General features: G+C 38.4%; 1 protein-coding gene across 17 annotated transcripts in view; it reads right to left on the bottom strand.

Annotated features, from left to right (window-relative positions):
- The window catches only part of SUPT3H (SPT3 homolog, SAGA and STAGA complex component), a 448,093-nt gene that overhangs the window by 74,740 nt on the left and 352,091 nt on the right, over positions 1-21,262 (bottom strand). For all 17 annotated transcript variants that reach the window (XR_005595949.1, XR_005595950.1, XM_039529531.1 and 14 more), the window contains 2 exons: positions 4,244-4,319; positions 1,068-1,180 (listed from right to left, as the gene is read on the bottom strand). Coding sequence is in view for 15 of the 17 variants with exons in the window: in XM_039529531.1 (XP_039385465.1) it covers positions 1,068-1,180; positions 4,244-4,319 (189 nt within the window). In the remaining 2 variants the exon portion in view is untranslated. The remainder of the gene's footprint in view (positions 1-1,067; positions 1,181-4,243; positions 4,320-21,262) is intronic.

Raw genomic sequence — 21,262 nt, 5'->3', positions numbered from 1 at the left:
CTGAGTCAGGGCTGGATCAGGGAGGATTCTTGAGTTACTGAAGTAGATTCGTCCTCCGGTGTGGCAATATCTCTCAGGGGATGGGTCTGAGAGGAGAGGGGATGAGACATGAGTGTCCACATGTCCCAGGGTTCAGGGTGTATGGGCGGTCAGGACTGATGATTCTGACGCATCCCAAGAGGGTGCAGGTGGCTGATCCTTAGAAGAATGGGCTGGGATTGCCATAGAGTCAGGTCCTGCACGCTTAGATGAGCCAATGGATGCCAGTCTTTATGTTTAGGAGTCAGAGCCACCAAGAGAATCTATGGACCCTTTTTCTTCTGTGTTTTAACGGCCTGCCTGGGGCCTTCAGCAGTTCTGAGCCATTAGGATGTGTGTGTGAAGGTTTGCCCAACTTGGATGGGGTTAGGGAGGGATCTCTTCTCTCAGGAACAGACCTGAATGGGGATCTGTCCTTGCATCCATGAGAGTGCCTCTTACTCTTATAGAAGCCCTGAATGATGAGTCCTTGTGTTTAGCAGCTTTAGGCTCTGCTCCCAAGTTCATGCTTGGAGAGCAATTGCACATATGTGGGCCAACAGACACTGCTTTTCATGAACCTCTGGACTCGGGCACGTGTGGAATACACATCGGAACCAGCACTCAAATAATCACCTCTCTCATCACCTTTTATAAATTTACTGAGTAATTTGTCTACCTAAAGCGGCTTGGCCCCTACCTTTTATTTACAGTTGGGATGACTGAACCCAAGTGAATTGCCAGAACTCACATAGAAAAGTGAGTGGTTTCAGTGGCCTCCTAGCTGCCGATCTTTTGCTATAACCGTTAGCCAAAAGTGCCACTTACACACCAGAGCAATGAACACGGTACAGTACAAAAGCTCAGATACAGCAGATTGCATGAAAGTTAGAAAGGAATACAGAGATAGTCCCTGAAAAGGTCAAATACACTTTGAAGAAATGTTAACACACGGCCTGAAGTGTCTGCTGAGATTAGTTGAAAGATGTTTAAGATTACTAGTTACATTTGTTCTGCTGTATCACAATAAGTATAGCACATTCCCTTACCTGTGCCACAGTCTCATATGCTAAATATGCCAAAATCTCCATAGCAACTGCATTTGGTTTTATTTCCATGCTGCTGCAGTCCAGCCAATCACGAAACTTGGAAGCTTTCTTGGCTGTCAGTTCAAAACAAAGTGAACGGAAGTTAATGTTAACAATAGATCTACACTCTTATTCGCTTAATTCTACATCTGACAGGGTAAAAGTCAAACAGTAAAACTGAACTTGATGTGAAGGGCAAGAAGGAGGGATTCAAAGAGGAGGTTAGAATGAGACAGTGAGATTAATGGGTAAAGATGCTAATTTCACAGGCAGCATTTTGGGTAGCCTATAAGGGAAGGCTATGACCATCATGAAGGAAAGAAGAAGAAAAAGATGCAGTAATCAAGGCAGGAGATTACAGTATGGACAAACATTTAACTGTGAGGACAGACAGGAAGGGTTGGAGTTACAATATATTATGGTAGAAGAAAAAACAGGCTTGTGTCACCCCTTGGATAAATGGTGATAAAGATAGGAGGAATCCAAGATGGCTCTGAGGCTGCAAACCTGAGTGAGGAGGATAAGGATGTTATCAACAGCAATGATGAAAGGTGGAAGTGATTTAAAAGGAAAATTAAGGAGCTCAGTTTTAACTATGTTAGGGTCTTGGAGGATGACAAGCTATCCAGCATGATTTGCTGGGTATGTCTGAAATGCGGTATTAGGCAGAGGGAAATAAAAAGTGCAGCCATGTAGATCTGTAAATCATCAACACAGAAATAGTGCTTTGATCTCACACACTCTCAGGATACCTCAGGAATAAGGCAGAGGAAAAAAAAAGAGATGGGCAGAGACAGAGAGCCATGGGGGCTTGCACAAAGAAGGGAGGAGGTGGGAAGGCCAAAGTGACACTAATGGAATGGCCGGAAAATTAAGAGGAGAACCAGGAAAGGCCAAAGGGAGGATAAAATGTTGTTAAGGAGAGAGTGAACAATGGTATTAATGACTAGAGAAAGATGAAAGAAACTTGGCCAGGAGGAAGTCCTTAGTGCTTTTGGTGAGAGCTGTTTGTGAAGAGGGCAGAAATCAACTGGAGGGAATCTGGGGTGGGTGAGTAATTTGATATAGAGTTGTAAACAGCCTCTTCAGTCAGCCTGGAGGTAAAGGGGAGAAGAGAGATGGGGTGTTGGTTGGAAAGGCAGCTGTTATCGTCATATTTTAGGACAGGGAAACAATAATATACTGGTTGGCTGAGGAAAAGAAGCCGAAGTAGGAGAATACTTACACATGTCGTCTTAGACTGTTTGGTATTTGGGGCAGGGAGCTTTTCTTCTACCAGTTTTTAAAATGCCATACAGATTTATGGTGTTATATAACTAAGTAATTATAATACTACTGTAACATTGGGTGACTCTTCAGGAGCTAATACATGGCTTTATCTTACAGTAATATGGGTTTATTATTTTAAACACATTGCAGTTCTTAAATTCAATTTCTACTACAACTAAGGGAAACATGGAAAATAGTCTTTTGTCTTAATTTTGAATAAAAGGCCGTCTGCCATTTAGCACATTACTGTATTATCTGGTTTGTTTTCGCTAGGTAATGAAATTGTGAGTATGATTCCCCTCACTGGTTTTACACCAGTAAAACCCCATTGATATCAACTAACAACTTGATTTATATTAAATGTGAGGAGAAAATGAGGCCACGCTTATGCAAAAATGTAGCAAAATTATCCATCAGATCATTAAAAAAAATAATCACGCTCTCCAGTTCATCAACATTCAATGTTATTTTGTAAACTGAATATTTATATTTGTGCTGAGCAGGGCCGGCTTTATGACCCACGGGGCCCAACTGGAATACTCGGCGGGGGTCCGCAGCTTCGGCGGCATTTTGGCGGTGGGGGTCCACTCCGGGGGTTGCGTGGCAGTGAAGGACCACCCCCCCACTGCTGAAATGCCGAAGACCCCCAGAGTGGGGCCCCCTTAGGCACGGGGCCCTCTTCAGCATGGGGCCTGATTCCGGGGAATAGGTGGAATCGGCATAAAGCCAGCCCTGGTGCTGAGTTATGATTATAATTTTTAGGTTTAAAAATGGCATTATCACAAACCTCTCATTAGCTGAAATCACCCCAATCTGAAGTACCATTTACCTAATGGTTCACAGACGTGTGATGCCAAATTACAACTGAGCTTTCAAAACATAATGAATTAGGAAAAGAATAAATGCTTACAAAACATGTTTTCCTACATTTGCTGACATTTACACAGAGTGCTATTTTGGATGTGTCATTTATTTGCACTTTATGATACATAAATGAATCACTCATGCACCCAATTCAAATGCCTTGTTATAAAGAACGAGATACACATCTCTCATTTAAAGACACCACTGTGTTCAATTTTGTATTGTAGGGTCATGTGCTATTTTGTCATGCTTTTCACTAGCTCTTTCACCTCACTTTCTCTTTGACCTTTAACCTGAAGTCTTAGTCATCACTTAACCGCTTCTGTAATGGTGTTTTGCTACATGATCAAACCCATTAATTTACAACCCATTATAGTTGTGGCCCACAAGCATTTCTAGTAAGCTGGCTTTCAGTGCTAGTAAAGCCCTAATTCTGTCATCATGTTATTAGTGTTGGAATGGCGTGTACTGATGAATTTGGCTAATGTTGAATAAATTCCACAGCAGGACGTTATGGCTTAAAATAGAAAAGGCTCTTTAGTAAGTTCTTTGTATGGTCTACGGATGCAGAAATAAAAAGGAAAACTTAATACCATTAGTTAATTTTAGATACCTTCAGAAGTAATCACAACCTTGAGGGTGTACTTCATTAATCAGCTGTGTATAACAATACCAAGGTAAGCTGCATACAAACATGGTTGTTTTAACACAGAAACTGGTTAAAAGTTTTATCTATCTATTTATGGATTTTATACTAGCACTCAGCATCAGAGTATTTGTGTTATATGAAATCTGGGAAATATAAAAATAAATAAAAGTCTGCCTGATCTCAATACAGTGTAATAAATTAGCATCACTTAGCAGCTCTGAGGACAGAGAATCTAATATACTCTTTCATGCATTAAATAAATACATTTCCAAAAAATGTATCAATTAGGTTCTACATTGTACATAAAGTAACTACAAATCTAAATACTATGCAGGAGTTATGTGATAGTACTTACAAAAGCTTAATTGACGACTTTCACAAAATTCTGCGTACTGGGCTGAGTCCATCATTCGTGTTTGTCTTTCTGCTCTCTGAAAAACAATGGGTAGATTTCAATAATGCACCTTTTTCAAACAAGAACCACATACTGCAAAATAAATGCCACCCACAAAACTCTTGCAGCCATAACTCTGAAGTTAACCCAAAAATTAAATGTTGTTTTAACAGGAATAAGATGCACAAAAATAACACACGATTGGGTTATTTCTCATGGGTAATATTTGCCAACGGTAAGATTCAGAATTTTGATTCCAGAAGTTTGCTTATATATGTTCCTTATGCAGCACAACAGTTAGGGCTCAAGCTTGCAAGGTACTGAGTACTCCCACCCTGATCCAGGAAAACACTTAAATACACATTTAAATTTAAGTCAGTGGGTAGTCCCACTGTGTGCTTAATGTTAAGCACATACTTGTGTTTTCCTGAGTCAAGGTCAAAGGGCTCAGCATCTTGCATAACTGAGGCTATTGCTACACTAGAGAGGTTACAGCAGCCAGTTGCACTGATGCAGCTGCGCCGCTGTAACTTCTCAGTATAGCTACTTTCAGCCAACGGGAAAGAACTCTCCTGTCGACTTAATTAATCCATCCCCAGTGAGCGGCGGTAGCTATGTTGGCAGGAGAAGTTTTCCATTGACACAGCACTCTCCATACCAGCGCTTAGGTCAATGTAACTTATGTCACTTGGGGGGTGGCTTATTCGCATGCATGAGTGACACAAGTTATACCAACATAAGTGATAGTGTAGACATAGCCTGAGCCCTAAATCCTTTTGAAATAGACACTAATGAAATTGTAGCGAATGGAAGACTGACACCGCTGTGGGGATGCACCAGGTCAGAAGGGGAGCAATGGAGGTGAGCTCTGCTACACACCAACTTGGTACATGCAGCAGCATTGGGATGGTGATTGCTGGCATTTTAACCAGTAATGTGTGCCTTCATTTTTATTCTTCAGAAAGCAAAGGCAGCTAGGAGAGGAAGAAAGTGAAAATTAAACATGATAATTAATTAAATCCCATTTGAGAAAAAAAACATTCTATAGGATAGTTTTAATTGTATTTCATACAGATCTAGTTAAATGTAAAATAAATTCTTATGTAATACAGTGCCTTAAAACAGTCAAAGTATTCAAACCGAACACATTTATATATAGCATCCCCTCCAAATATCTGCAACACCATATTTAGGCCAAGATTCAACCAAGCATTTATGTTTATATTTAATTTTAAGCACATGCTTGAGTCCCATTGACTTCAATTGAGCAATGCTTATTTACATTAGCTGAGGATCTCTCTCATATAGTAGACTTTACACCCTCTGTGACAGTCTATACTGTTGTAGTCACCACTTTTACAAGACTATGATCAATTCTGAACAAGTATGCCTTGTGAGGTATCATTTGAAAAGTCATAATCTGCTGAATATCATTATATTGGAATTTGTGTAGCAATACTATATGTGAAGTTTTGAGAGTCTACTGTATGATTGTTACTGAAATGTGCTGTAATTCCAGGTAACACCCACAAACCAGTTTTTCAGAGACAAAGACACACTGGCCCCAGCCATGTGTTAAAGAGCTATCACCAGCTTAAGTGGCCATTCTCCAACAGGGGGAAAGGTGTAAACAATACATTTACATTCCATCACAGAGATGGGTCAGACGTCACATCCACAAGAGGCTACTTGTCACCAGCACCTCAGCTGGGGGTAAGCCTCTAAAAGGGGAGGGTAGAACAAGAATGAGAAACAGTGGCCTCCAATTTACCTCTCTCCTCCTTCATCTCTGCTTATGACATCAATGCATCTCAAAGAACTGAACTAAGGGAGAGAGGTTCTAGGCTGAAAGGAGACTCAACCTGTGAAATTTACTGCAGCATATGGTGAGACAAAACCTTTTGATTTTAAGTTCACCCAGCTTTTTAAGTTAGGTATTAGCTTGCATTTTATCCTTTTATTTTATTTTGTAACCAATCCTGACTTTTATGCATCATCACTTGTAATCACTTAAAATCTATCTTTCTGTAGTTAATACACTTATTGTTTTATCTTAACCAGTGTATTTGGATTAGGGTGTGTAAGAAACTCCATTTGGGGTAACAAGGCCGGTGCATTATCATTTTCCTTTGATGAAATGACAGACTTCATATGAGCTTATTCTGTTGAAAAGGGTATTGAGCAGTACAAGATGCACATTTCTGTGGAGACGAGGCTGGGTCTTAGAATTTGTGGGTGTCGCTCTGGATGTAGTTCACGAGTGACTGATCAGAGTGCTCATGTAATTTAGCTGGGAGCGAATTTGCATGGTGAAGGCTGCGTGAGCAGGTCAGAAGCGGATGTTCTGACAGCAAAGCTGTGTAAACGGTACCCCAGGCTAGAGATTAAGGAGACACAGCTGTTCAGTGGTCCAAATCGTCACACCCTTCATAAACTGGAGGCAGGCAGAGGTGGTTAGACGATACGAAATGATTGTCCTTTTCAGTAGCAGATAGCAGTTCACTCAAATCTCTCAAACAAAAAAAGTATGTTACCTTAATCTTAAAGAAGGGAGTGTTACCTCCTTTCAAACTGTAACTTAACAAATAAAGGAAAACCATTCAAACTAACAAAGGCAAAATGTTGGCACCAATAGTACAATCTTAGGAGTAGCCAATTGCACCACAATCCATAAATTTACACTCACTGCATATAGCCAGAGTTAACATACCAAAATTACAAACTAAGAAGCAATAAATGTGGTATATCTTGACTTTAGTAAGTTTTTTTTATATGGTCTTGCATGACCTTCTCATAAACAAATTAGGGAAATATAGTCTACATGGAGCTACTATAAGGTGAGTGCATAACTGGTTGGAAAACTGTTCCCAGAGAATAGTTATCAATGGTTCACAGTCAAGCTAGAAGGGCATAACGAGTGGGGTCCTGCAGGGACCAGTCTGGGTCAAGTTCAGTTCAATATCTTAATAAATGATTTAGATAATGGTATAGAGAGTACATTTATGAAGTTTGCAGACAGTATCAAGGTTGGAGGGGTTGAAAGTGCTTTGGAGGATAGGATTAAAATTTAAAATGATCTGGACAATCTGGAGAAATGGTCTGAAGTAAATAAGATGAAATTCACTAAAGACAAATGCAAAGTACTCCACTTAGGAAGGAACAATTAATTGCACACATATAAAATGGGAAATGACTGCCTACGAAGGAGTACTGCGAAAAGGGACCCAGTGGGGTATAGTGAATCACAAGCTAAATATGATTCAATATCGAGAAACAGTTGCAAAAAAAAAGCAAAACACAATTCAGAGATGTATTAGCAGTAATGTAGTAAGCGAGACACGAGAAGTAATTCTTCCTCTCTACTCCACATTGATAAGGCCTCGACTGGAGTACTGTGGGGAGTACTAACATTGGCCTGCTAAACCCAGGGTATTGAGCTTAATCCTGGAGGGGGCCATTTAGGGATCTGGGGCAAAAATCTATCTGGGGATTGGTTCTGCTTTGAGCAGAGAGTTGGACTATTTGACCTCCTGAGGTCCCTTCCAACCCTGATATTCTATGATTCTATTGTTTCCAGGTCAGGTGCCACATTTCAGGAAAAATGTGGACAAATTGGAAAAAGTCCACAGGACAGCAACAAAAAAAAGATTAAATTTCTAGAAAACATGACCTAGAGGAAAAAAATTAAAAAATGGGTTTGTTTAGTCTGGAGAGGAGAAGACTGAGGGGAGACATGATAATTTTCAAGCACATAAAAGATTGTTACAAGGAGAAGGACGAAAAATTGTTCTTGTTAACCTCTGAGGATAGGACGAGAAGCAATGGGCTTAAATTGCAGCAAGGGAGGTTTAGGTTGGACATTAGGAAAAACTTCCTGTCAGGGAAGTGAAGCACTGGAACAAATTGCCTAGGGAAATTGTGGAATCTCAGTCTTTGGAGGTTTTTTAGAATGGTTTACATCAGCAGTTCTCAAACAGTGGGTCGTGAGTTCATTTTAATGGGGTTGCCAGGGCTGGCATTAGACTCGGTGAGGCCCAGGGCACAAAGTTGAAGCCTGAACTCAGCCCCACCTATGTGGGCTGAACCCAAAGCTTGAGCAATTTAGCTTTGCGGGGCCCCCTGTGGCGTGGGGACCTGGGCAAACGCCGGCTCTGTGCGCCACTTCTTTTTGCAGACACATGCCTATCAGAACTGTCTGAAATGGTTACCGAGCAACTGACTGAGCATGTTGTGGTTGAAGCTAGTTTGAAAAGTTGCCGTAGAAATAATTTTAGCAATGGATCGTTTTCTCAAGAAAATTGGAGGAAAGTGGGGTGATGAAGAGGAGTTGATTGCCACTCGCAGCAAAAGAAGGGTTGACAGCAACGATCCTAAGAGCAGTAAAAATCCAAAAAACCACAAGTATGATCCAAAACATTTGGAATATGGATTTACATGGACTGATTTTGAGGAGGACTCACGGCCACAGCGTTTGGTGTGTAGTGAAGTTCCGGCAAAGTATAGCTTAAGACCTTCAAAAATGTTGTGGCACTTACAGACACGGCACAGTTCTCTTCAAACAAGACCACTTGATTTTTTTCAGGAAAAGCTGAGAGTGCTACAGGGCCAGAAAACAGTACTGAGAACAGCAGCTACAGCAAATGAGAAAACCCTTGGGGAATCTTTTGATGTGTCATATTGGATAACTAAAACTAGGAAACCGCACACTATTGGAGAAAGTTTTTTCTGCCACATGCCAAGAAAATGGTTTTGATTATGTTGGGGCAAGGTGCAGTGACTCAACTTGATTAGATTCCCCATCTAACGACAATATTGCCAGGCATATTCACAATATGGCAAATGACATGACTGAACAAGTGATTGCCAAAATCAAGTGAAGTCCTTTTGTTTCACGTTCTATTTGATAAAACAATGGCTGTCTTAGGTGTTGCTCAGATGCTGTCACACACAAAATTTGAGAATGACAAAAAAATCCATGAGGAATTTCTTTTCTGTTGGTCATAACCACAGTGTGCTACAGAGGAACAGCTCTTTGCACTTTTGGATATTTTTGTCTCTGATTCTGGCTTGGAATGGCAGCGCTGTGTAAGAATTTGCAGTGATGGTGCTTGTGCAATGACTGTAAAAAACAGCGGGCTTTCACCTAAGTGCAGGCTGTTGCACCACAAGGATATTAGATTCACTGTATTATACACAGGCAAGCCCTAGTTGCAAAAAATACACCTGTTCTAAAACAAGTTCTCAATGAAGCTGTTTGCACAGTCAACTTCTTCAAGAGTAGCTCAACAATGGAAGGATTCTTTTCTACTGTCTCCTCTGAAGACAACAGAGCTTTTGTTACAGATTCTAATTTAACAGAAAACTGTTGGGATGATCATATTTACCTTTGGTCTTCAACATCTTGATAAACAGTAAAGCTTTATACATTGTATATTAATTTAGTCCAGGATGGAGAGCTGCAGACTTTGCTACAAAATTTCTTTCCAGTTCTGCTCCTCTTCCTCACCAATGCATAAGCATGATTGTAGCATTATTTCTTATGCTCTAAAGATTTTTTTTATCTTAACACATGCCCCAGCTGCATACCTCTTCTAGTGACACTGTAACAGTGATCTGTTCTGGAGGCCACCTTGCCACTTAAATGTGGGGTCATACGTTTTGCGGTCAGAAGGGACCATTATGATAATCTGGTCTGAGCTGCGTAACATAGGCCACAAAATTTCATCAAGTGATTCTAGCATCAATCCCATAACTTCTGGTTGAGTGACATCATTTCTTTTAGAAAAACATCTAACCTTCCTTTAAAGATTTCTAGTAATGGAGACTCTGTCACATCCTAATTAATTAATTACCCTATTTAAAAAAAAACACCTTTTATCTAGTCTGAATTAGTCTAGCTTCAGCTCCCTGCTATTGGATCCTGTTATGCCTTGTTTTGCCACAATAACAAGCTGTCTCCTATCAGACATCTTCCTATGTAACCTTTTAACCATTTTAAACAGATTGAGCTTCTTTAGTTTCCTGCTGTAAGGCAGGTTTTTCCAGACCTCAGTTCATAGATATTATATGCTATAGAAGGGACTCCATCTTCTTGAAATATGAGCCTAAACAGCAGTTTGTGTATCCGAAGTACTCCCAAGGACTGCATGTACAATATTTAGGGGGAGATTTTCAAAAGGGCCTAAGGTGTTTCAGTGGCACTCATGCTCCTAAATTGGATCTATGCTCCTAAATCCATTAGATGATTTTGAAAATCTCTTGTGTGAAAATAAACAGTAATTTCTTCTGAAAATTTTACATCCCTTAGTGTGAACTAACATTCATTCTCCATTAGCTTCTGTATACCTAATGGATCAAATGGTTTCAGACTTTATTTACTTTTGTTTGATCTATTTATTGGTGATGCAGGTCAAATCATGTACCAAGGCCATGCACTCTTTCAATACAGGACAGTTATAGGGAATGGACAACCCTCGCAATGTTGTCCAGAGTAAGGATGATAACAAAAAACTGTTATTCAGGTACCAAGAGGTAAATTAGTATCTTCATATGACTAACCATTGACAGCATCCTTGTGTACAGAGGGAAATAACTAGATAAGGGAAAACAGATTTATATGAGAGGTTACAATTGTTGGGGGAACAGTTCCTGTATCCCCCCCACACACTAAACTCACAAAGAAAAAGGAAATCTAGCATAATCCCATCCCCCCGGGGGTATACAACAGTGACACTAACACACAATCACAGGTCTTATGTCCAACAGCATCTAGCATCCCACAGTTCCTGTAACACACAGCATCGTAACCACAAGCACTGTACCAGCCTCACAAACTAAACCTCAGAGCAGTTACGTTAAATTAAATGGGACAGCAATGACCAACGGTAATCAAACTACAGACAAATTGTTGATACATCATGATCTATGCACTGACTCAGGAATTAACTAAAGAATACAGTGCACCAGAGGGGAAGTCTCTCTCACTGTCCTCCAAGGGACAGGTAGCAAGTAACTCCAACAAAACTAAAGATGTCTTTTTGCTCCAGTATAAACATTAGGGCTGTCAAGCGACTAAAAAAATTAATTGCGTTAAGTGCACCATTAAACAATAATACAATACCATTTATTTAAATATTTTGGATGTTTTCCACATTTTCAAATATGCTGGTTTGAATTACAACACAGAATACAAATCACTTAATATTTATTTTTGATTAAAAATATTTGCACTATAAAAAAAATAATAGAAATAGTATTTTTCAGTTCATCTAATACAAGTACCGTAGTGCAATCTCTTTACCATGAAAGCTGAAATTACAAATGTAGAATTATGTTCAAAAAAACTTGCACTCAAAAATAAAACAATGTAAAATTTTAGAGCCTGCAAGTCCACTCAGTCCTACTTCTTGTTCAGCCAATCGCTTAGACAAACAAGTTTGTTCAAATTTACAAGAGATAATGCTACCCGCTTCTTCTTTACAATGTCACCTAGAAGTGAGAACAGGTGTTCTCATGGCACTGTTGTAGCCAGCATCGCAAGATATTTACGTGCCAGATGCGCTAAAGATTCATATGTCCCTTCATGCTTCAACCACCATTCCAGAAGACATGTATCCATGCTGATGACTGGTTCTGCTTGATAATAATCCAAAGCAATGTGGACCAACGCATGTTCATTTTTATTATCTGAGTCAGATGCAACCAGCAGAAGTTTGATTTTCTTTTTTGGTGGTTCGGGTTCTGTAGTTTCCACATCAGAGTGTTGCTCTTTTAAGACTTCTGAAAGCAAGCTCCACACCTCGACCCTCTCAGATTTTGGAAGGCACTTCAGATTCTTAAACCGTGGGTCGAGTGCTGTAGCTATCTTTAGAAATCTCACATCGGTACCTTCTTTGCGTTTTGTGAAATCTGCAGTGAAAGTGTTCTTAAAATGAACATGTGCTGGGTCATCCTCCACGACTGCTATAACAAGAAATATACGGCAGAAGGAGGATAAAACAGAGCAGGGGACATACAATTCTCCCCCAAGCCGTTCAGTCAGAAATTTAATTAATGCTTATTTTTTTAATGAGTATCATCAGCATGGAAGCATGTCCTCTAGAATGGTGGCCAAAGCATGAAGGGACATACAAATGTTTAGCATATCTGGCACGTAAATACCTTGCAATGCCAGCTACAAAAGTGCCATGCAAATGCCTGTTCTCACTTTCTGGTGACATTGTAAATAAGAAGAGGGCAGCATTATCTCCCTTAAATGTAAACAAACTTGTTTGTCTTAGCGATTCGCTGAAAAAGAAGTAGCATTGTGTGAACTTGCAGGCTCTCAAATTTTACATTGTTTTGTCTTTGAGTGCAGTTAATGTAACAAAAAAAATCTACATATGTAAGTTGCACTTTCACAACAAAGAGATTGCACTACAGGACCTGTATGAGGTGTATTGAAAAATACTATTTCTTTTATTTATCATTTTTACAGTGCAAATATTTGTAAGCAACAATAATATGCACTTTGATTTCAATTGCAACACAGAATACAATATATATGAAAATGTAGAAAAAATCCAAAATATTTAATAAATTTCAATTGATATTCTATTATTTAACAGTGCAATTAAAACTGTGATTAATAGTGATTATTTTTTTTAAATTAATCACGTGAGTTAACTGCAATTGACAGCCCTAATAAAAATACATTTGCTTCTTAGGGGACTTACCTGAAGAGTGAAAGCTATGAAACCCTAGGGATATGCTAGCTACAATTGCAGGTTGATGCATTTTGTTTCCTCCTGGAACCCAGGTACAACAAATGACACAAGTGACACTTTCCTAATGGTTTATCTGAAGAAAAAAAAACCTTCTTAATACAGTGCCAGTCCCCTTTGCAGTGGGTTATTAGTCATTCTAAGCAGTTAAGAAGCTGAATTATGTGGCATACAGCACAGTTAAAACATTGGTGCATGCTTCCCTTGGAACATGCTGAAGGATGCAGCAGATAGGTGCTGGCACTGTAAATGTATGCTTATCTTACTTTCAGCATGAAGGACTAAAAAGGAAGACCAGAAAAAAAAAAGGAGGGAAAAAAAAGGAAAAGGTAAAGCATTACCTGTTGTCTCCCACCATCTAGGATGAAAAATAATTTTATTTTGATTTCATTTGAAAGTTTTCACAGTTGACACATACAGCTTTTTGTGTGTGAAGGCAAAAGGCCAAATGTTAACTTACTTACCGACTATTTAGTGTTTGGAGGAAACGTACCAAGTAGCTGCTACAGTGGAACATCCGAAAATGTACATACCGTGGCTGCCCCCACCCACTCACAATGTTTGGCAACAATCATGATGAAATTGTTGGCTTCACAAACTACTTGCATATTCATATTGTGCCAAGAGTTCCTGTTTCTAAACACCTCTTCATTGTGTAGCTTTCATAGCTTCAAGGGAGCTAGGAGTGTACTCAAGAGAAACAAGCATTGCCCTGCATTGGCTGGAATTGCTATGAAGTAAAAGGAGAAAATGGGCATTTAGTTTAAAAGAACAAATGCATCATGGCCTCAAACACTGGTGTCTGGAAACATGTACCATTTGCCAGTAATGTTCTATATGCCTAAGAGAGTGGTTTTCCTTTAGGGTACTAGAACAGTGCAGTGACATCTACTGTACTTGTCAGCTCTCAGATAACAGATCTGAATGGCTCAGCTTTGAATTAAAAAAAAATGGTGTTCACTAGAAAAAAAGAGATACTGTAAGGTAGCTCAATAGCATAGAGTTAGCAGAAATATGTTGAAAATACATTTTAAATCCTGTACGTCTTGAAACTGTTAGCTGAGGATTTTCATTATTTAAATTTCAAAGAAAAACATGGACTTGCTCTTCTTAAAACCACTTTTAATGTAAGTGGTAAGCAAAGAAAAAGGGGGTATTAAGGAGTAAGCCTTCTTAAAGATTAAACACTCTCAGGCTTTTATATGGAAAATAACAATCTCACTTTGGGATAGATTGATGGATGTTGTGATAAAATTTACTGTAGGTTTGGCCATAAAGTACAAAATACACAGGCAATACTTTGTTATCTTTCTTACTCTTGCCTTATAAAACATACTGTACATTCTGTGCTATCCATTAGTGTGAGTAAGTCCATACAACAAGCTTGAGACCTTTGATGTCATGCAGTTTTGGTGCAGCTTAATTGTAGGGTTAGCTTACATATGCGTTTTGCCTAATATCTTCACTTATTAGAGTAACATCTATCCGGAGGCACTTTCTGGTATACTGAAACAATCCCAATTTTAATGAATTTGTACAGTCAATCTAATCAAACTTTGCTTTTCAGTTTACAAACATGAATTTTCAAGAAAATTAAACTGATTTACAGAATTTAAATTTTTAAGAACTGATTTTCAGAGGAGCTGAAAGGAAAAATTAGACCCTTAAAATGCATATATTATTGTGAAGACCAGAAATCCTCAATATAGAGCATGAGATTTTATATCAAGAAAGAGACTATTATGTAGAATACTGTGACAACTAAGCATGTGGACTCTGAGCAACATCAAGAAGATAGATTGAAAAGGGCAGGTTTTTGTCTTGTTCCAAATTGTAGAATTGGTTGTGAAGCCTGGGTATTTGGAGTCTGAAGTTCCTTAAGAAAGAAGTTGCTGTCTGTGTGAATGCCATGATGTGTGTGTCCCTAAACTTTATCTTATATGAGTCATGGTTGAGTGTCGAATCTGTAACTCTTTGTGAGTTACCACAGGATAGTTTGAGTACAGTATCTGCATTTTCTTTAGAGAGAGAGACTTCTGTAGAAAACAAAGTAAAAAGATTAGGGCTATTCAGCGTAAGGAAGAGTGATTAAGGGGGGTATATGAGAGAGGTTTATAAATCACGAATGGTGTGGCAAAAGTGAATTGTGAAGTGTTAGTTATCATTTCCCAAAATACAAAACCCAGAGGTCACCCAATGAAATTAATAGGCAGCAGATTTAATACATAAATGAGGAAGTAATTTTTCACACAACACACAATTAGCGTGTGGAACTCACTGCCACGGGATGTTGTCCCTTCTTTCCCATTCCAATGCACCAATCAGTGTAGCTAAGTTAATATGGAAATCACCTGCACCAGGTATAGGGCAGCTCACTTCCCTTTGGGACAAAGTGGAAGCAGGGATCCAAGGGTGACTCTCTGAGAAGCAATTTAGTTCCTGCTCTGCTCCTGTAACAGCCAACTGTGCTGTTCCATAGTCAGGGTTTGAAGTAACTCCACGATCTAGCTCAAGATGTTTAAAATGTATTCTAACTAGAGCTCTCCAAGTGACAGATTTTTGGTTCACTGGCAATTCTGAAAAAAAAAATTAAAAATATTGTGGGCTGAATAGAAAATGAAATGTTTTGAAATTTTCAGGAAATTTAAAAGTAAAAAAATATAAATAGCAGTCAAGCAAAAGGTTTTCTTTTGAGTATTTTTAAAAGTTAAAAAAATTAAGAAAATTCCTAAATAAACTGAACTGAAAAAATCAAAACATTTCATATTGAAAACACCGAAACAAAATATTTTGATTTTTTTCAGATTTTTTTTATTTTAGTTTGTTTTTCCTACCAAACCAATCTGGCGAAATCAACATGAATTTCTGAAATGTTTCCGTGTCACCAAATCTGCACTTTTACTGAAAAATAGTTTCAGTTAAAAATTGTCAACCGGCTTTAATTTTAACAATGTTTATGGAAGAAGGTATATTGCCAGGCAAAGTTCAGATAACGTGAAAAGTTTTGAGGGGATTTTAAAGTAATAAAGAAAATCATAGTATAGAAACAATCCTGTAAGTAACAAAAAGTACTTCCCCTGCAAGTATAATCTCACTGTTCAAAGAATATACTGCTCTTATGTTACATGCTCATTGTTCCTTGAGTACTGGGTTTTCCGTGTGTGTGTGTGTGTGTGTGTGTGTGTGTGTGTGTGTGTGTGTGTGTGTGTGTGTGTGTGTGTGTGTGTGTGTGTGTATAAAATCTCTAAATACTGAATTTATTTGAACATAGGTCCATATCAGATTCAAATGTCCTTGTCTAAATTTATTACTGCTGGTGTGAAACACGGAGCTGGAACCTGTAAATGAAACATTTCCTGTTCATGGGATACCTTTGATTTCCCTAGGAAAATATTTTTCTCTGTTCCTAAATATATCTCAATGTGTGTTGTAAATCATGTGTTAAATTTATGACTAATTTCTACCAGTGTTTTCCAAAAGCTGTTAAATATTGGATAAACCTTGCTAGCAAACATAAAAAATTACATGGGGCTTATTACCAGACTAATACATTAAGAAGACCTACCTTCTTTTACTTTTCTGATTGAGGATGCTGTAACCTTTTTCTGTGGTTTCCAATTGGCCGTACATCAAAAACTCTACATACCAGGTTAATATGCAAGAGACCTTTATGTTTGCTGAGAATTCTTCTTCTTAAAACTTCTTCTAGTTTTACATCAATTTCCAGATCGGATGAACATAAACAACTTTAAAATCTCACCCGTAAAAGTATGGCTACAGTTAAATCTTTTGGTCATTTAGGGTAAACTTCAAAGAATTGCCTGGGAGAGGCGCACAGCACACAAAAGCTCTTTTCTGCATAATGGGATTTTCTCTATTATCTTCCACTCAGGGGCTAAAACTGTCCCTTGTACTCATACTGTTTAACATTAACACAACAACTGCAGAGACAGACTCTAAGAAACTGAACTGAAAACCTGATTAAACTTGGAGACATTTAACATACATTTCTTTTGACTGCACAATGAAAGATGTATCTAAAATAATATCATTTAAGGGCTGAAGTTTGTTAACAAGCCATGCCATATTGCATTTTGCTCATGCGAACCTGAGTCTATGCAAAAATGTAATGTAAATTACATTGGGTGATGCCAAGGGGCTCTTTCTGGAATCCTCCAGCTTCCCTCAATATTATTTTTTTCCTTCTATCATTTGCAGAAGTTTTGTTTTAGATCCCAATTTTGAGTAGAATCCCTTGCTTCCAGGAGAAATAATTTAGCACTCTAGAGAGCAGGCAGATATTTGAAGACCTGCCTTAAACAAAATAGTAACTCCAAAAAATAATGGCAAAATATGTGTGTTCAAAGTCAAGGAATTCAAATCACACAAATCTATAAAAGTGACTGAGTATTATACCAATAACTGTGCAATTTTAGAGGATAATTTTTAAAAGGTGTGTTTTGGGAATTTTTTTTTTCCATCTAAATGAAGTGAGGTTAAAGTCACAATAGTAACTAATACTGACGACTGCTATCACACTTATTTGCTCACAATGAGCCACATTCAAACCAGTGTAATCGAGTGCAATTCCACTGATTTAATGAATCTTAAGTCTGAATTGGGTTGTATGATTAGGGTGAAATCCTGGTTTCACTAAAGCCAGTAGCAAAACTTGCATTAACTTCTGTAAATATAGTATTTCATACAGTATTTCATTCTGTGTGTCTTACACATTTTTAATTTGGTGAAAGAAATAAGATTTTTAAAAAATATATGTTCCAGCACTGCAGATCCAAGCTAGCTTCAGAACAACCATCTGCATTCTATTCTGCCTCATGCATTATTAACACAAATGTCACCTAGCTTCAGGATTTGTGTTTACTAGATGAAGTCATGTGTAGTGTAGGAAGAAAGCATCATGAGTTTTGGATACCCATCTGAATGTACAGTTCTCGCAGACAGAGAAATCCCTTTTTACAAACATGATAGGAGAGTCACCAGAATATTGAACTCAATGAGGCCAATTTTACAGAACATAACCACACTAAGTTTCTAGCACCAACACCAATATCTTAGGAACAAATTCTGTCCTTAGATGCACGCACTTGGCACGTGTAGTCACCAGGAGCTGTGCACATGCATCTCAGTACAATTTAACTAAAACAAGCTGCCTGCTGTTTTTACTTTAACATCTGAGATAAGTCAAGCTGGTTTTCCATATAAAGGCACAGTGAAGAATTTGAAGACTTATTATTCATGAACAAATCTGCATTCAAAATTAGCACAATGAAACAGTCAACAAATTCTGAAAGAAGAATAGTTTTCTTTTCAAAAACACTATGTAACAAAATATATTCAAAGAGACAGGTTTGATGAAAATATGAATAATATTATAGGAGCACTGTAAGTATCAATGGCAATAACATGTCAGAGCATGTGGAAGTTTTGAAAGATTATATTATAGGAAAAACCTCTTGCAATTGGGTGTCATCTGATTTAAGATTATAAAATACTCTTTACTTAAGGTTGTCGTCTCAAGTGAATGTTCCTAATCATTTTAAAAGATGGAGGTTTTTTATTAAGATTGTGATGAATTGTTTTCATGTGTCACAAGCAAGCATGTTCATCAACAGAAATCTGCCACACAAGCAGATCTAGCTAAAGTCTTAGTTAACAAAAACAACATAATAAAATGTATCTCTAGCTATGCCAAGTTTCACTCACTAAGGAACAAAAAACAGAGAAACAAGGTGAAAGGTTACAAAGCAATTTCAGCCAGCCATTTTTCAGGAAGGATCCAAACTAAGTATCTCTTTAAGCGGCGGCCAGCACATCCTTCAGCCCATGCCGCTTCCCAGAGCCCCCCATTGGCCTGGAATGGCAAACTGCGGCCAGTGGGAGCTGTGATCGGCTGAACCTGCGGACGCTGCAGGTAAACAAACCGTCCCGGCATGCCAGAGGATTTCCCTGTCGGGCCGTGTGCCAAAGGTTGCCGATCCCTGATCTAGCATATACATTTGTATAAGACGACATTTTATATAGAGGTGTTATAGATTTGTTTTCTCTCTTTTGTGGCATATGGATGGACATTTTGGATATTAAGATGCACCAGCCCAAAAAAGTCTTGAAGTCACTGTTTCTGTAGGAACCAGCAGTGATGGAAAAAGAATATGCAGTGGTATCCAAGAATGCATTCTTGCTATCTTGATACAGAAAGTGTGTGTATGAATATTCTTGTTAGGATTCAATTTATGGAACTGAGGCTACTGAGTCAAATACCGTGGTTAGATTTTTTAAACCACTAACTGCTAAGATTCAGAAGGCAAGATAAAGATAATCAAATCACATGCTTCAGGGAGCAAGCTAATCACCTGTAGCGTTAGAAGGAAAACTAAACATTTAGAACACCAATTGGTTGTGCTTTGCATGTATGTGGATATAGAGGTTTCTTAAGTCCAAAGCATCAGGTATATAGAGACAGCGACCTATGGTCTCGTCAGGTGTCGCAATTCGTAGGTTTACTCACAATGTAAAATAAAACTGGGTTTACAAACACTGTTAATTACTCACAAATAATAACAGTAATATTGTAAATGAATAAATAAGGTAAATAACATCATACTTTAGATGTAATCATACAGCAATCAAAGGGTATATGTCTAGACTGCAATCACAACAGGTGACTGAAGCTTGGATAGCTTTAATCTAGCTATTTCGGGTCCTGGAGCAGTGAAGTCACAGCAAGTGTGGGTTTCAGCGTGGGCTAGCCTCCCAAGTAATTATCCAGGGTCCCGGGTAGCTTGAACAACCCAAACTGATGCCCACTCTGCCACAGCTTCCACTGCTCTGGCACCCAAGCTAACTAGATTTAAGCTAGCTCGGGTATGTCTATGATGTGTGGCAATCACTCCCCATGATGATCAAGGATAAATATGTTGCGTTAAAGCAAGATCATTTGGTATAGAAAAATATTACTTTAAAATATTTATGAAGATTTTACTGCAAACCTAAATTATTTGTATTAGTGCATATGATGTTGAATTTGTTAATATAAGGATGGCCACACTGGGTCAGACCAGTAGTCCATTTAGCTCAGTATCCTGTCTTCCAGCAGTTTTACAAGGAATGGACAGAACAGGGCAATTATTGAATGATCCATTCTCTGCTGTCCAGTCCCAGCTTCTGGCAGTCAGAGGTTTAGGGACACCAACTTCTCACGATAAAGAGATTGCACTACAGTACTTGTATGAGGTGAACTGAAAAATACTATTTCTTTTATCTTTTTTACAATGCAAATATTTGTAATAAAAAACAACAACATGAAGTGAGCTCTGTACACTTTGTATTCTGTGTTGCAACTGAAATCAATATATTTGAAAATGTAAAAATAACCCCAAAATATAATAATTTTCAATTGGTATTCTATTGTTGTTTAATAGTGTGATTAAAGCTGTGATTAATTTTCTAAATCTAGTTAATTTGTTTTGCATTAAGCGCTTGCGTTAATTGCAATTAACTGACAGCACTACTTTGTAATAAATTGGTGAGGCATGATTTTCCTTTGCAAAAGCTGTGTTGACTCTTCCCCAACTTACTGTGTTCATCTACATGTCTTATAATTCTGTTCTTTTCTATAGTTTCAACCCATTTGCTGCCTGGTACTAAAGTTATAGATATTTACTGCACAGAGAACCTACATTAACAAGCATTCAGTAAAGCATGATTAAAAGGAATTGTTTAATATACACGGACTAGCACGTAAGCACTGTGGGCCAGACCTTGCTCCCATTGAAACCAATAGTAAAACTAGCACCAACTTCAGTGAAGTCAACTGTATGTGATCAGCATGCTACAAAATTATATGCAAATACTCTTTGGGAAATTGCAGCAGGAAGTCAGCGCACAAGTGATGCACGATTTCAAACATAGGCACATGTGTCCGAGAGCGTTGGCTAGCTGTTAGAACAAGGAACTGGGCACCAGCAATGCTAGGTCCCATTTGTGGCGCTGCCACCAAATTGCTGTGCGACTTTAGAGAAGAGAGTGAGTGAGGCTGGTTTAAGCAAGTGTTTATTAGGCATTTGCAGATCCCTGAATGGTTATTACAGACTTTTAAAGCAAGGCAACTGTTAGGGCTTGATTCTCAGTTACTCCGAACCTTCTGTAGTCATTGACATTAGAGCAAAGTGAGTGCAGAGAGGTGTGTATAATACTCCCA

Source organism: Mauremys reevesii, linkage group 3 (assembly GCF_016161935.1).
Source record: "Mauremys reevesii isolate NIE-2019 linkage group 3, ASM1616193v1, whole genome shotgun sequence".
NCBI classification, from domain to species: domain Eukaryota; kingdom Metazoa; phylum Chordata; order Testudines; family Geoemydidae; genus Mauremys; species Mauremys reevesii.
The sequence above is the reverse complement of the archived record's forward strand: the minus strand, read 5'-3'. Positions and strand labels throughout refer to the sequence as shown.